The 17,804-nt window shown below is 44.6% G+C and overlaps 1 protein-coding gene across 1 annotated transcript in view; it reads left to right on the top strand.

The window, feature by feature from the left end:
• The window catches only part of LOC122938040 (cytochrome P450 2C20-like), a 450,693-nt gene extending 433,917 nt beyond the window's left edge, over positions 1-16,776 (top strand). The window contains exon 11 of the mRNA XM_044293309.1: positions 15,898-16,776. Within this exon, the coding sequence (XP_044149244.1) occupies positions 15,898-16,085 (188 nt within the window). The 3' untranslated portion in view covers positions 16,086-16,776. The remainder of the gene's footprint in view (positions 1-15,897) is intronic.
• Positions 16,777-17,804: the final 1,028 nt, after the last annotated feature.

Below are 17,804 nucleotides of genomic sequence, written 5' to 3'. Positions count from 1 at the left end.
TAAAAGTTATAGCTTTTACAAACTATGGTGCAAAAATGTGAATTTCCGCATTTTGAAGCAGCACTGACTTTCTGAGCACCTGTCATGTTTGCTGAGGTTCTACAATGCCCAGACAGTAAAAACACCCCATAAATGACCCCATTTCGGAAAGTAGACACCCTAAGGTATTCGCTGATGGGCATAGTGAGTTCATGGAAGTTTTTATTTTTTGTCACAAGTTAGCGGAAAATGATCATTATATTTTTTTTTTTACAAAGTCTCATGTTCCACTAACTTGTGACAAAAAATAAAATTTTACATGAACTAATCATACCCCTCACGGAATCCCTTGGGGTGTCTTCTTTCCAAAATGGGGTCACATGTGGGGTATTTATACTGCCATGGCATTTTAGCGGCCCTAAAGCGTGAGAAGTAGTTTGGAATCCAAATTCACAAAAATGCCCTGTGAAATCCTCATGAAAGTACTCATTGGAATTTGGGCCCCTTTGCGCATCTTGGCTGCAAAAAAGTGTCACACATGTGGTATTGCCGTACTCAGAAGAAGTAGGGCAATGTGTTTTGGGGTGTCTTTTTACTTATACCCATGCTGGGTGAGAGAAATATCTCTCTAAAAGACAACTTTTCCCATTTTTTTTATACAAAGTTGTCATTTGACAGAGATATTTCTCACACAAAGTTTGAGTATATGTAAATATACACCCCAAACCACATTGCCCTACTTCTCCTGAGTACTGCGATACCACATGTGTGACACTTTTTTGCAGTCTAGGTGCGCAAAGGGGCCAAAATTCCAATGAGTATCTTTTAGGAGGGCATTTTTAGGCATTTGGATTCTCATGCTTTAGGGCCCCTAAAATGCCAGGGCAGTATAAATACCCCAAAAGTGACCCCATTTTGGAAAAGATACCCCAAGGTATTCTGTGAGGGGCATGGCGAGTTCCTAGAATATTTTTTTTTTGGGGCACTAGTTAGCGGAAAATGTTTTTATTTTTAATTTTTTTTCTTACAAAGTCTCATATTCCACTAACTTGTGACAAAAATAAAATTTTATATAAACTCACCATACCCCTCACGAAATACCTTGGGGTGTCTTCTTTCCAAAATGGGGTCACATGTGGGGTATTTATACTGCCCTTGCATTTTAGGGGACCTAAAGCGTGAGAAGTAGTTTGGAATCCAAATGCGTAAAAATGCCCTGTGAAATCCTGAAAGTACTCATTAGAATTTGGGCCCCTTTGCGCATCTTGGCTGCAAAGTGTCACACATTTGGTATCGCAGTACTCAGAAGAAGTAGGGCAATGTGTTTTGGGGTGTATTTTTACATATACCCATGCTGGGTGAGAGAAATATCTCTCTAAAAGACAACTTTGTATAAAAAAAATGGTAAAAGTTGTCTTTTAGAGAGATATTTCTCTCACCCAGCATGGGTATATGTAAAAATACACCCTAAAACACATTGCCCTACTTCTTCTGAGTACGGTGATACCACATGTGTGACACTTTTTTGCAGCCTAGGTGCGCAAATGGGCCCAAATTCCAATGAGTACCTTTTAGGAGGGCATTTTTAGGCATTTGGATTCCAGACTTCTTCTCACGCTTTAGTGCCCCTAAAATGCCAGGGCAGTATAAATACCCCACATGTGACCACATTTTGGAAAGAAGACACCCCAAGGTATTCTGTGAGGGGATTTAATTTTTGGGCACAAGTTAGTGGAATATGAGACTTTGTAAGAAAAAACAAAAAAAACTAAATAAAATTTCCGCTAACTTGTGCCCAAAAAAAATTGCGGACAATAAAAGGCATTTTCTATATAGTTCTGGCAATGTGCGGATCCGCAAAATGCGGAAAAAACATTGCCGGTGTCCGTGTTTTGCGGATCCGCGGTGTCCGTGTTGCAAAACACATACGGACGTCTGAATGGAGCCTTACAGGGGGGTGATCAATGACAGGGGGGTGATCAGGGAGCCTATAAGGAGTGATCACCCCCCTGTCATTGATCACCCCCCTGTAAGGCTCCATTCAGACGTCTGTATGTGTTTTGCGGATCCGCGGATCCGTAAAACACATACGGACGTCTGAATGGAGCCTTACAGGGGGGTGATCAATGACACGGGGGTGATCAGGGAGTCTATAAGGGGTGATCACCCCCCTGTAAGGCTCCATTCAGACGTCTGCATGTGTTTTGCAGATCCGTGGATCTGCAAAACACATATGGACATTTGAATGGAGCCTTACAGGGGGGTGATCAATGACAGGGGGGTGATCAGGGAGTCTATATGGGGTGAATAAGGGGTTAATAAGTGACGGGGGGTAGTGTAGTGGTGTTTGGTGCTACTTTACAGAGCTGCCTGTGTCCTCTGATGGTCGATTCAAACAAAAGGACCACCAGAGGACCAGGTAGCAGGTATATTAGACGCTGTTATCAAAACAGCGTCTAATATACCTTTTAGGGGTTAAAAAAATCTCATCTACAGCCTGCCAGCGAACGATCGCCGCTGGCAGGCTGTAGATGCACTAGTTTACCTGCCGATCCTGTGAACGCTGCGCGCCTGTGTGCGCGCGTTAACAGGAAATCTTGCATCTCGCAAGAGGACGCGCCGGCGCGTCCAGGAGGAATAACGGGGCCGCCGCCAGGATGCATTCCTGCGTGCGGCAGGCCTGTAGTGGTTAATAGGAATAAAAATATGTCTTATTTCCCGTTCTGCAGTGAAGTTACATTGTACTACAGCCATTCACGGGCTGTATTATCAGGAAATATATACGCACGTCCTATTAGCCGTTATGCGGTGAATTGTGATTGTTATATTTCTTTTTTTAGGGTGTATTAATAGGAAAAAGAATATGTCTTAATTGCCGTTCTGTGGTGAAGTTACATTGTACTACAGCCTTTTTTGGGGTGTATTTTTTTAATTTTAATTTAATTATTTTATTATACAGTCTGTCAGACAGACAGGTGACAGGCCCTTCAAAGAGAATGGGCAGTGGCCAAAATGTTTCTATCATAGGCAAAAGTAGCAGCAGAAGAAGGGGTGGTGGCAGCAGGATTCGCAGCGAGAGGTCTGAGATCCCAGTGTCATCTAGCGGTCGTGTCTTGAACAGCAACCCAGCGGTGATTGAATAGTCGACTCGGTCTTCGACTTTGTCGCAAGTGACATCAGACACTACCAGCCAAGATTTGGTGGGTTCCTTTGACACGACACTTAGTTGGCATGGCCCAAGAGCAAGCCCTATGCCCTCACCTGTCCTCAACTTGCCTCTGTCATTTTCTGTTCCCTCAGCGTGAGATGTATTATATGTCTGTGACGAATACTGCACCTTGCTGCCGCCGGACGTCAAATACGTAGAGCCAGCGAGATACGGTATAGTTACTGGTTACCAAGGTGTGATGTTACGCCGTCCCTGAAGAGCAGGTAAGGTCAGCTTGGTACAGTGTTCACAGACTCCTCCTGTCCACATGGGCACAGAGAGGCAACAAGCTGAGGGAGCCTTTTCATTGCCCCAGTGAAAGCGTTTCCTCATCCCGGGAAGACTGCCACCAGCTTCTCATTTGATATAAGCCCGGTCCACTACCAAGATTATGTAGGGTGAGAAACCAACCCACTGTAATGTATAACTAGGCCGAAACACGGACGTGGGGATTCGTGATCGAGATACAAGACAGCACAAGATTAAATTATATATTTAATCGCCTTAAGGGCTCACTAGAAATAACACATTATACAGAGAAAATATATACAGTGGTCTGAGTGGTAAATACAGATGGCGTAGTAGAACAGGGTTAAGCAGAACAAAAGTCAGTTTATCAGATGGATGAGTCCTTTGGGTTGTGATGAGTTCTTAGCTGTAGTCACATGGAGGGCACTGATGTCAGCAGTTTGCAGGTCCCTCTAAACACATGGCACGATGTGACCCCCCTTCAGAGAAAAGACACTCCCGCTTGCTGGCACGAGCCTTTTGACCTGTAGCCGGCCCCTGGGAGGAGTCCATTGCCCCTCTTCTGGGGCTGGCAGAAAATGAGCCACAAAACCGATTAGGGCTCATGACTCCAGACCAGAATGTTGCAGGGAGGTGGTTCTGGGACCAATGGATCTGCCTGGGTTCCGGCTACCAGTAGAGTCCAAGCATGGTACTGTTATTTGGTTTCTGTGGGGAGATATACATATCTCCCCTTCCTGGAATCCCACCACCAAACTATGACCACAGGCCTGTTCATCGTGGCCACAGAGACACAAATATGTATCTGGTTTATGCTTGTGATGGACATAATTCCTTATGAATCACCAGTTCCATGATGTCTGATAATTTTATTGAACTGGGGAACGGCCTAGACCCCCTGCATGGAAGTTTTCCTGCAGGATCCGTGCTGTCTGAATGGAGGTGAGAAATTGTACGCAAGTGGCCTGCTTGGCCAGGACCTCCTGTGGAGTTCTCTGACATCTGCTATCTGGCTGCGCTTTGAAGCAGGGCCCTCCTGAGTAGTTTGATTTCCTCTGCCCACTCCTGGAGCATATGGCAGGAATGAAATAATAATCCATATTCCTCACAATGCCATAGGCTTGGCTCCACTTTTAGGCGAGGACAAGCTACAGTCAGCAGCTACTGCCCAGCCAAGATCTGGAGGAGACATCTTTCGCTTCCTCTGGTAGGCGGGCAAGTAGTGATGATGAGAGTCACCTGGGAGCAGGTGTTGCGAGCGGTCAGGTTCCTGGTCCTGAGACCGATAAGGGGGACATCAGTGATGTGCAGACAGTAGCGGATGATGTGATGTAGCCGATCGCACTTGGGAGCCAGGTGAGGAAGGGGTTTCATCATCATCAGGAAAAGAGGGTGGCAGCTTGCAAGTGATGCAGTGGCTGAGCCAGCAGGGTGGCAAGAATGGGAGGTCGGGAGCCAAATGTGTCCGGGTAGACCACCCGCTTCGCATGAGCCTACCAGCCCGGAAAGTAGCAGTGCAGGGGTTCATGGCGGCAGCGGTAGCAGGCAGTCAGCGCGGAGTGTTGGGGGGAAAATGCCATACTCAGCAGTGTGGCAATTTTTTGTTAGGGAGGAGGTGAACGTGGCCATTTTCCGAATTTGTGGGCAGAAGGTAAAGCGTGGCCATGTTGGCACCACCGCCTTGCGTCAACACATGCAGCGTCACCATAAAGTGGCCTGGGAGAACCATGGCTCCGAAGGGATTGCCAAGAGACAATAGTATTGTTGCACTCATCTAACAGCGCAGAAGCTGAATGTGCTCCTGGCCAAGTTGCTGCTGCTGCAGTCTCTCGCTTTCCAAGTGGTGGACTCTGCACCTTTCAGAGAACTAATGGCTTGTGCCGAGCCGAGGTGAAGAGTCCCAAGCCGTCATTTCTTTGCCAAAAAGGTATTACTAACCCTGCAAACTTATCTAGAACAGAAGATGGGCCAGTCCTGGAGCCTGTCGGTGTCTGCCAAAGTGCACAGCAGCGCCGACCTGTAGAGCTGTAACTACAGTCAGGGACAATACATGTCCTTTACGGCCCATGGTGAATGTGGTTCCTGCACAGCCGCACCAGCAACTTGGCCAGGTGACGCCGCTTCCGCCTCTACATTCTCACGCCATTGGTCCTGCGACAATGTCCGCCTCTGTCTCCACTGCAGGGACCATTCCCAGTGGCCCTCTAGCATACCACATCTGCAGGGCACGGTGGTGTCACGCTGTTCTGCACCTCTTTTGCCTGGGCGAACGGAGTCACACAGGGGAGGAACTGCTCTGCGTCCTTCATCAAGAAATCGAATCCTGGCCATCTCCTCGACAACTGAAAATCGGAACCATGGTGACCAACAACGGGAAGAACATGATGTCGGCACTGTGTCAAGTGTGTTCAATCTGGTTGTAAAGCGGTTACTGAAGTCTTCACCCCATCAGCAAGACATCCTGAAAATGGCCAGGAAACATTGCATGCACTTCAGCCACTCGTACACCGCAAAGCACACCCTCCTTGAGCTGCAGTGGCAAAATGGCATCCCCCAACATAGGCTGATATGCAACGTTTCCACCTGTTGGATTTCACCTTCCATACATTATTTTGGACAGATTATATGAACAGAGAAAGGCCATAAATGATTTCTTAATGATACAGGCGGACAGAGGTACTCCACTATGTAACTTCGATGCTAGCCAGTGGCAGCTCACGCGTGACACCTGCCGTTTGCCAGTTGCCAGGAGGCTACGTTATTTGTCAGTTGCCAGGACTACGGGATGAACAACATCATTCCACTGCTTCATGTCCTGGAACAGATGCTGCTAAATCTGGCTGGTCAGGGGACTGGAGACATGGCGACTACATCTCACAGCCAAATGAGCCCTATGAGAGCTGAACTAGAGGAGGAGGACATTCGAGCACAAGCAATGCGTAGATAAATGGGTGTTTTTTCTACATAGGTGACAGGAGAGGAGGAGCAAGAGCAGCCGGAGGACCTACAGGGTGATGAGGAATAGGAGTCAGATGACCCAGACCCACCGTGGCAGTATGCAGTGGAGATAGAGGCAGGGAGTCCCTCCCAGTCACTTGCACAAATGGCCCGATGCATGCTCACTTGCTTGAGTAGTGACAGCCTAATTGTCACAATTCGGCGGAGGGTATATTGATATATTGATCGGCACTGCGGAAAATAGAGTGGCGGTGCACGTGTCCCAGGGCAGGCGTCCCATGTAAATAAAAGGAAAAACGGACCGGCACTCGCTGTTAGTATATAATCTGTTTGATAAAGGCAGATTGTATGCTGAAATGCGTCACTGTAATGTGACAATAAATCACAAAATTATACAAGATTATCTTCTAACAGCGAGAGCCGGTCAGTTTTTCCTTTTAATTCGGCAGAGGGATGACTACTGGCTCTCCAACATGTTAGACTCTCGCTCCCGGTCCAAAATAGGGGCCTTTTTTACATCCGCTGAGAGGGAGGACAAACTGAACAACTATTGAGACATCCTATGTAGTCAGTTGGGTGCTGCCTATGTGTGCCATTGCCCATCCTCAAGCAGGTCTGACCGGGGGGCCCTCTGAGCTCATGTTCCACTGTCATGGATGCTGGGGGGAGGGCAGGAGCAGTACCAGCTCCATCTGCAGCAACTTAAGTCTAGTGTCGCTGATAAGCAGTTTTCTTCACCCGCCTACTGAAGAAAATACTCACCAGCAGCAGCAGCTAGACATAGAGCAGAACTTAAACCAGCAGGTTGTAGCATACTTGGAGTGCACTCTGCCGTCCCACATTGAAGATCCCCTGGACTACTGGGCAGCCAAAGTTGATTTGTGGCTGCAACTGGCCGAGTTTTTCCTAGACAAGCTTTTCTGTCCGGCCAGCAGTGTGGCATCAGAGCGCGTGTTTAGTGTGGTAGGGGCCATAGTTACCCCAAGGAGAACTCACCTGTCCACTCAAAATGTGGAGAAACTGACCTTTGTGAAGATGAATCAGGCATGGACCAGCCAGGATTTTCAAACACCAGTGCCTGATGCATCAAACTTGCTCATCCATGGTGCCACCCTAGACTTTGTCAAAAGAGACCTTCTGGCTACCTGCTTCAGCTACTATTCTGATTCTGCCATCTGCCTGATGCCACACCTGCTGCCAGGTGCTCCTACTGCCATTTGCCATCTTCAGCTGGTATTGGTATTGCCCCCCACCTCCCCACTCTGTCACTGGACCACTCTGTGTTCTCCTGAGTATGAGCGATAGGCAAACATGGCGCCCGCTGGCCCATGCAGCGTGTTTCAAACAGCAGTGACCTGCCGCTAATTACTGTGACCAGCAGTAATGCCGATCGCGGTAATTAAAGGCTTTAGATGCCGTGATCAAGTAAGATCATGGCATCTAAAGGGTCAAAAACCTAGAAGTGCGAGCCCTGCGGCCAATGGGGACATTGGTAGTTGCTTTGAATGCTGTGAGTCTCGCTGACGATACCCATAGCATTTATGCAGGCCAACATAAGAAATGAGCAATTGACAGTAATAAACTAATTTTAAAAATACATGATGGTTCAAAATTAAAAATTAAAAAACAGATCTTATATGCTCATATATGAGCTTCAAGCTCATTACAAAAAATAAAAAAAGTTAAAAAAATATATTTATAAAATGTAAAAATATAAAAGTTTAAATCACCCCTCTTTCCTTATAATAAAAAACAATACCTAAATAACAAAAATATAACAAATATAAACATCATGGGTATCACTATTAAAATATGAAAATATTTTTCCAATACGGCAAATGGCATAACAGATAAAAGGGTCAAAATGGACAAATTGCCATTTTTTCATTGCTTCTCTTACCCCCAAAAATGTAATAAAGCGTGATAAAAAAGTCATAAACAATCCAAAATGGTATCAATAAAAAAGTACAGATTGTCCCGCAAACACTAAGCCCCTATCCAGCTACGTTGACATAACTATAACCCTGGGTTCACACCTGAGCGTTCCGAAAGGAGCGCTCTGTATGCGCGATTGTACGGGTGTTTGCAATCGCGCATACAGAGACAAGCAAACGCCCATTGTCGCGCGTTCCCGAAAGTCTATGTACGGGAACGCGCGACAAAACGCCCCAAAGAAGCTCAAGAACTTTTTTGAGCGTTGGGCGTTTTACAGCACGATCGTACGTGCTGTAAAACGCCCAGGTGAGAACCATTCCCATAGGGAAGCATTGGTTTCTCCTTGTTGAGCGTTTTATAGCGCGTAGGAATGCGCTGTAAAAGGCTCAGGTGTGAACTGAGGGTAAAAAATTTATGGTGGTCAGAATATGTGTCACTACCAGAGCTTTGAGACGTTCTCACAGCTCTGTTTCTCCACCCCTGTGATGATGTCACTACTAGAGCTTGGAGGAGTTCCCTCTGCCCTGTTTCTCCGCCCCTGTGATGAGGTCTTTACTTTCTGTTTCCTTCCTCCCAGCTGTCTCTCCTGTGTTTGATTTCGTTGCCTTTAAATCACCCCTCCTCCTCTGTAGAGGTGCGGATTATACTTTTCATTTGAGCTGTATCTCTCGCTTGAGTATCTTCACCTGTGTGATATCTTTTCACTGGATCTGTGTTCTGCTGAAGCAAGTACTTCGGATATTGTCTGCTGACTTTGGATCTGTTTTCACTGCAGCTGCACCTCCTTCAGTTAAGTGTACATTCATTAGTGATTTTCTGTTTGCTGGATCCCAGGTGACCCTGACTTCCTTCCGTGTCTAGTGTAGGGAGCCGGTGGTCGTGTCCCCTCACTATTGTAGGGTGTTCAGGTGTTATATAGTCGAGGTACGAGGATATGCGATCATCCACCATTGGGGTGTTCGCATAGGCTGAGCAGCTTAGGGAGAGCTTTTAGGGTCTGACAGGGGTCACCCTTTATCCTCCCTAGTTTGAGTCCGGTCAGTTGCTTTTCACTGTGTAGGCTCTTGTTGCTCACTTACAGCCGTGACAATATGGTGATGAAGATTTTTTTTTTCAAAGTTTACATTTATTTTTATACTATTTAGACAAAAAAAACTTACAAACATTGGGTATTGTTGTTATCGTACTGACCCAGAGAATGAAGGGCATGGGTCAGTTTTGCTGCAAACAAAACACTGTGGGAACAAAACCCGTAAAACGGTGAAATTGCTTCTTTAAAAAAAAAAAATTCACCCCATTTGGAATATTTTTACTGCTTCCCACTACATTGTATGCCATAATTAATGATGACATTAGTAAGTACAACTTATCCCGCAAAAAATAAGCCTTCATACAGCTATGTGAACTGAAATATAGAAAAGTTATGGCTCAAGAAAGATGGAAAAGAAACAATTGCAACGCTCCTTCCCCCAGGCCTTCTCGCGTCCCAGGTGTAGGAAATGCCGAGTGGTGTAGTGCAGCCTAAATGTCTCTTATGTGTCATGGTGCTCCTACCTGGATACTGCTGGACTCTAGGCTTTGGCTCCAAAGCAAAATAAAGGGGGAATAATTGAAGGATGAAGGAAAAATAACTTGAGTCCAGACCTTGTGGGGAATTCAACGGCAGCTTTAGGCCTCTTGCACACAAATGTTTTTTGTTTCCGTTTCCGTTCCGTTTTTTGAGTACCGTATACAGACCATATATGGAACTATTCATTTCAATGGATCTGCAAAAAAAACTGAAGGTACTCCGTATGACTTCCGTTTCCATATTTACGTTCCATTCAAAGATAGAACATGTCCTATTATTGTCCGCATAACGGACTAGGATAGTACTGTTCTATCAGGGGCCAGCTGTTCCGTTCCGCAAAAAAACCTGAATGCACACTGACGTCATCCGTATTTTTTGCGGATCTGTTTTTTTGCGGAGCGCAAAATACTGAAAAAGCCATACGGTTGTGCGCAAGAGGCCTTACTTGAATAAACTTTTATCCAAACTATTTGCAGGCTTTGTCTTTCTTCCAGCAGGCTTTAGCATAAACTGGCAGGCAAATTCAGCTCTGCTTTCTCTGTTTCTCTGCTGTACTGACAGGCTTGCTTAAATACTTCACTTTCTTTCTTTATGCTGCACTAAATTGTGCTGAAGTCTGGTTTATGTACTTTAGGTCTGTTCTGGTATCCTTGGATGGGGTGCCGTCGACTATTATTCCCCTCCTGATACTCAGTAAACAACGTATTTTCAGCCGAAGAATTATTCATCTTGCTGACTTCTCTTATGGTGGCCAAAGAACTATTCCTCTGGCCCCTATGGCTTCCAGACATCTTTATTCGTGGCCAGAAGAGCTTAGGGTGCTCTGGCTGGCGTAGGCACGCCTGAACATGCCCTTGCTCACACTCCTCCATTCTAGCTTAGAACTAGAGCTAGAACTAACTGGAAAAACCTGCCCCACCCAGCAGGGAGCAGGACTGGTCCACTTCTGCCCAGAGGGGGGAGAATGGAATGGTAGGTTCTATACTCTCTATCAATAGCTCTACCATTTGCACTGCCACCTGCTGATGAACCAGGCACATTACATGTAATAAAACAGTTGCATAAAAAGATTAGAAATGCACAGTGTAAAGGACCTGGACAAAAATACATAAGATGACATTTATGTTAACCCATTAAAGATAGTTGCAGGGTGTAGGAGTGGTAGCACTACTCGAGGGTGTTACACAATTATCACCAGTAGCACTAAACAAATACAACAGTGGAGCACATATGCCTCCCTTCAGCCCAAACATACATACCTAGTACTGCACACAATTTCTACTTGAGCAGCACCAAACAACACCACAGTGCAGCAAAAAATACTTCCCTATCAGCCTCAGTGCATTGCAACATAAATTACTTACCACAGTACAGCACAAAACAGGCACCACCCCAGAATCACCAAGTGCCACTGTGCAACACAAAATACAGCCCCTGTAGACCTAAACAAAAATAACAGTGCTGTAGAAAATATGTCTTAAGAAGTGTGAAACAAAAGCCACAATAATGCACTAAATGCCTCCTTGGAAGCAACAAATGAACTTCAGTGTATACTACCTCCCCCACATTGCCAAAAAAACCAGAGTGCAACACTAAATACGCTATAGGAAAATGATAAAATAACACCAAGAAGAATTTAAGATAAAAAGTCTATTTTCACAATCTGGCAATGCTGGAGGGTGTTTCAGTACATGTAGTGATGAAAGTTCCATACACATGTTCCACAGATTTCTTTTCTGTCATCCCTATTATTATTATTTTTTGTCGGACAGCACTGTTTTTCATCTTATCCCTTACAAGACTGTTGGTTGGATGTTGTTAACTTGTTAACTATGGCTGCTAGATGAAGGCCTACACCGTTTATACTATTAATGGACTTTTAAAAGGGAGAAGTGGGATTTTGAGAAGCTGGATGTCCATTCTTCAAATCTCAGAAAGAGTTGGACAAGTAATTTCTGTGGTCCATTGGTGGTGTCGACAGTGGTCAGGGGAGGGCACTTACACATGTAGAGAGCATTCTGGAATGTCATTCCCTTAAAAGAAAAGATACTGTATCTCAAAGGACAGCCCCGGCATCACAATTTTTTTCTGCAGTAGCCATTGTAGTGACTACCTGGACCATAAGAACAAAATCTACTTGAAGCAGGATGGAATTCAAGCACTCTACAAGCCGATTTGCCACTGACTTCTTATCATAGCCAAGGGCACCTGCACTGGTCACTTGTGGCAGCAGGGTTCAGCAGGCTGTTCTGGCGGCGGAACAGACTGCCGGATCCGAGCTACTGCTAGTCCACCGTGCCACCGGAAGTCTGCTCCTGCCCTATTCACTATGATAGGGATGGGCTGGAGGTCCGGCCGCAGCACAGCAAACATGCTGAGAGGCGGCCAGACAAAAACTACCTCATGCTGCATTTTTTGTCCTGTCACTGCCAATAATTTTTTCTCTGTGTGCTGATGGTGGTATGCACCTTGCTGCACGGTGACAATTAAGGGCACTTTCACACTTTTCCGGCATAGAGTTCCGTACTAGGGGCTCTATACCAGAAAAGAACTGATCGGTTTTATCCCCATGCATTCTGAATGGAGAGCAATCCGTTCAGGTTGCATCAGGATGTCTTCAGTCCAGTCTTTTTGACTGTTCAGGACAAAGATAAAACCGCAGCATGCTACCGTTTTATCTCCGGCCCAAAAAGCTGGAGACTTGCCTGAATGCCGGATCCGGCATTTTTTCCATAGGAATGTATTAGTGCCGGATCCGGCATTCAAAATACCGGGATGCCGGATCCGTCCTTCCTGCGCAGACCGAAAAAAAAAGTTAAAAAAAAATAAATGCCGGATCCGTTTTTCCAGATGATACAGGAAAGACGGATCCGGCATTTCAATGCATTTTTCAGACTGATCAGGATCCTGATGAGTCTTACAAATGCCATCGGTTGGCATACGTTTTGCCGGATCCGGCAGGCAGTTCCGGCGACAGAACTGCTTGCTGGATCATTCTGCAGCAAGTGTGAAAGTAGCCTAACACTCCAAAAACGTCAAAACTTGCATAGGTTTTAGAGACAGGACTCAATGTGTCAATATGTAACTTCGGTTCCCTCAGGCATGCTAAGACCTCAAAGACCGGGCTTTTTCTTATCCAAGCCACTCTGAGATTGTTTTCTCGTGACACATTGTACTTCATGACGGTAGTAAATTTGAGTCAATATATTTTGCATTTATTTAAAAAAAAATTAAAACATTTACCAAAAATGTGAATAAATTAGCAATTTGCAAAATTTCAATTTCTCTGCTTTTAAGGCAGACAGTGATCCCACATAAAATATTTATTACTTTACATTCGCCATATGTCTTCTTTATGTTGGCATCATTTTGTAACTATTATTTTATTATTATTTTTTTGGGGGGGATTTTAGAAGGCTTAGAATTTTAGAAGCAATTCTTAAAATTTGCAAAACCCACTTTTTAAGGACCAGCTAAACAAAACTCAGTATCTATTATCCTGATTCTGCAGTTTACAGAAACCCCCACATGTGGTGGTAAACTGCTGTAAGGGCACACGGCAGCGCACAGAAGGGAAGGAGCACCGTATGGACTGTTTTTAGCTGGCATGTCACATTTGAAGACCGTCTGATGCACCCCTACAGTAGAAACTCCCAAAAAGTGACCCCATTTTGGAAACTACGGGATAAGATGACAGTTCTCTTGATACTATTTTGGGGTACATATGATTTTTGATCGCTCTATATTATGCTTTTTGTGAGGCAAAGTAACCAAAAAAATGGCTTTTTCAGTTAATCGTCTTGTGTAGGGGTTCATTTTTTGCTGAAAGTTTTTTTAAATTATTTTATTCATTCAATATTATACGTTATAGGGCAAGGTGACAAAAGAATTGGTACATGTGACTTTTTCTTCTCTTCAAATTTTCTAGGCTTTGTGTCGTCATTTCCTGGAAGAGAAGACCAGGCGCATGCGCTGTGTACACTAGGAGGGTGGAAAGCGCACTACTATGCACATGGGTGGGATTTAGAGTTACTGGGGTGTATCCGTTGAAGCGATTAGGAGAGTGGTTATAACAGACAGTAAAAAAAAACTCTGGACTCAAGTGTGAGGAATACTTCACGCTGGACTCTATCAGCCTCATTAGCATGCAGCGTAAGACATTTGAAAAAAATTAATTCAGCAGGGAAGAGGTGGACACAGCACAACTATGAGGAATTAAGGGTACATTATACCATATGAGAATTGAATTGAGTCATCGTGGCATACAAGGGGTTAATCCACCGACATCATCGATGCCGGTGGATATAGCAGGGGCCCGGCTGCCAGTGAATGCCTCCATTGATCGTGCATGCACCACTTCAATACCCACCTGATCAACTTGATGTACTAGTATGTCAAAGGTCGTCAAGGCACTGGTGCTGATAGTGTGCTGCCTGACATTGTGTCACAGTTACTGACTATATATTGTAGGTGAATGTGTCGTGTTGAAAATAAATTCAAACTTTATTTTAAAAATTCAGTTGATCACAGACTAGTGTGCCTCTCGTATTGTTCTGTATCACAGTTATAGTGCGCTGGTCCAATCAACTCTTGTTTAAAAAAAAAAATGAAATTCTTGCCACACCTGTCCTTTACTTGCAGTAGATAGGGGATGAGATTGTGGACTGATGACTTATTCCTCTTCTCAGTCACAGCAGGATGATGTTGATGTCTCTGCTGAGTTGACACCATGCCTTTGAGCCAGTAGAACCCAATAGAAGTATCTCTTTTCTGTCATCTCTGTTTTCATTGTCACCTCCTAGTGAGGCATCTTCTTTTCTCCTAAGAGACAACACCCAGGGTGCTAAGGAAGATATTTAAGACAAGTGTTCCTCTTGAAGAGTTGTATGAGAATAGTCAGTGTTTGGACTGCCATGAGGTGGAGGATCATGCAGAAGAGCAGCTTGACCACATTGTTGTCTTTTTGGCACCAGTCACTGCTGTCTCTATACCTGCCTGAGTCAGCAGCCACTGAAAAGAGACTGCTAGAGGTAGCAGCCTGGTGGCCTCCTCCAGCGAAGTTCACATTCCCGTATAGGGGTAAAAGGGTGAATACCAGAGGAACACCCACACAATGCCCTCCGGTGTAGGCCCAAGTCAAATCAATTCAATAGTACAGTGGGTTCATATCCACTGCGTTACGTGATGTCACTGCAAGTCTTTCTCCAACTCTGGAGTCAGATGCACTGATGATGAAGGACTAGCATTATCAATGCAGTTTCAGCTTTGTATGGCATTTGGCCCCTTACACGACCAGACCATTGGGAATCAGCCACAGATTACCATTTTGAGGCTCGGTTACAAAATATATATTGTAAGCGTAAAAACAATGCAAAAATAAAATCATTGGCTAGACTGAAGATGCTGCTCGTTTGAGTCATCCTTAAAGGGAACCTGTCATCAACATTATGCTGCCCATACTACCGGCAGCATCAGACAGGTGAGTTGATTTCAGAGGTCTGTCATTTGAAAGTTAAAATTAAGTGGTTGCCGAAAACCAACATCACGATCACTGCAGACTAGGCCTGGAAAAGAGTCCTGGTTATTCATAAATTCCTGCTCTCCTGCTGATGACTGACAGTCTTCTACCTAGTCTTCTCTCTTTCTCTCTAGGAGACAACTGCCAATCATCAGCAGATGGGCGAGAGATCAGGAGATTGTGAATAACCAGGACTCTTCTCAAGTAGATTTGACTCTTTACAAGGCCTGGGCTGCAATGTTTATGATGCTGATTCTCAGCAACCACTGACTTTTAGCTCATGCGTGACACCCCGCTGAAATTGGCATTTCTTTCACTATTTTATGCTGCCCTCAGTGAGGTCAGCATAAAGTTGATGACAGGTTCCCTTTAAGAATGTTTAAATTCAATGACAGCAAGCAGAGGTTATATTATGAGGAGTTGATTGAAGCATAAATAATAATGACCTGGTTATTACATACAGTTGTGTTTTTCTTCTAGGGAAGCGAGCTTGTCTTGGAGAGAACCTGGCCAGCATGAATCTCTTCCTGTTCTTCTCCTCCCTGCTCCAGAGATTTACCTTCACCCTCCCCGCGGGGACACAATTTCAGGATGCAAAACTTCTGAACCTAAACAAGAATAACATCATTGGATCAGGCAAGATATGTGCCGAACCTCGCTCTTTGTAAAAGTGACCGCACGCTGTCCAGTCACACAGGAAGAAAGGCAATGAGAAGACATATTCCAGAAAATGTGACCAAATAAAGATATCAAATAAAAAGTGTTGCAATGTTTACAATCTGAATAATATTCCTTGTGCAATAATAGCTTTTTCTTGGAAACAACGGCTCAGGCGTCATGTGTCAGAATAATTCCATCTTGATCTATAGGTTAGATAGGTTGTAGGATCTGTAGGGTAAAATCCACTTCTGCATACTGAGCTGATTCCAGTGTGGTGAGGTTCAGGATCTGCTGAGGATCATCACCATACCATTATTCTCTTTGAAAGTGTATTGTAATGAATGATTGAATTTCTTGAAAAAATTTTCAGGTTCAATTCGGGGAAAATATAAGAACAATTGCTTCATGTCCAAATTGATTCTCCCCGAATAGAATATGTTCCATTTGGCCTGAGAATTGGTATATGACATTCTGGGGTCTTCTAAGACTCATCTTTTTCTTTCTTTTATTACTCTTTTTTTATTTATTTTTTAAAAATGTTTGCTCAATTTCTCCCCCTAACCCCTTTTAAGCTCTTGAAGACTATGACAGCAATAGCAAATAAAGTCAGAGTGACAGTGACATACAGAGCTATGAGCAATGCATGGTTGATGGTGTTACTAAATGGCCTGTTTAAAAGCACACCGCACCATCGCAAGTGTTATGGTTTTTCATATAAAAAAAGTTTCCAAAAATCATCCCTTATCTTGGACTGTTGATGCTTGAACACACATGGTGTTATAGGGGGAAACAAATGGCTTTTTTTTCAACCAGCATTCCAAAAATGATGCTATAACAAAAGCAGATGCCCCCTGCCCCTTTTTATAGAAACACACATATTGTCAGAAAAAAACAGTGGCTTGATATGAACAAGCCTTGAAAAATTCTCCTTATTTTGGGAGCGTCAGCAGTACAATGTGGATAGGAAGAGGGTAAGCTATGTAGGCATGATAGTGGCATATGGTAGCAGTAGTAACACAGAATGGACCAGACAAGGCAATAGATGCGTGTGCTGCTGTTTTTGAATAGTAATAGTAGAAGTAGTGACAGCTGTGTAGGTGTAATGGCATAGACTGTAAGCAAAGATGCAACTGTAGCGATGGCAGCAGCAGCCATATGGTATGAAAGACATAGAGTGGCAGCCACTTGATGAGTGGCAAGATGGGCCACTTCCAGAAAGTCCAGAACTTCTCCAGAATGTTGAGGAGATTAAAATGGCTGCTGCCATGGCTTCTGCTGCTCGTGACTGTGGGAGAGTGATACTCTGCTGGAGGTGGAGAGTGGCTTCTCTTTCAGACATGTTGGTGGCCGGGGTTGTCTCACTGTAAGTTACAGCAAGCTGTGTACACAATGTTTCCTGGCAATAACGTAATTTGCCTTCCCTTTCTGCCAGAGGAAAACATTCCCCCGTTTTGCATTGGTAGCAAGAGTCTAAAAGCATGGTTATCCAGTAATCCTCAAACTGTTTGATGTCAACGATACACCTGTCACTGCGTAAGCAAGTGAGCATACAGTCCAGTGTGTCTAAAGAGCTACTTATTTCCAACTATCCCCCACCCCTGCACTGAGACGATTGGGTGTCCTTTCCCGTGCCATCGTCATCATTGTCCTCATACACCTCCACTTCTGACTCATCCTCCTCCTGGCAGCTCCTCATGCTCATTCTCCACCTCCATTGCAGATATCCT

Source organism: Bufo gargarizans, chromosome 5, assembly GCF_014858855.1.
Source record: "Bufo gargarizans isolate SCDJY-AF-19 chromosome 5, ASM1485885v1, whole genome shotgun sequence".
NCBI classification, from domain to species: Eukaryota; Metazoa; Chordata; class Amphibia; order Anura; family Bufonidae; genus Bufo; species Bufo gargarizans.
Note: the sequence above shows the minus strand (reverse complement) of the source record. Positions and strands in the feature narration are given on the sequence as shown.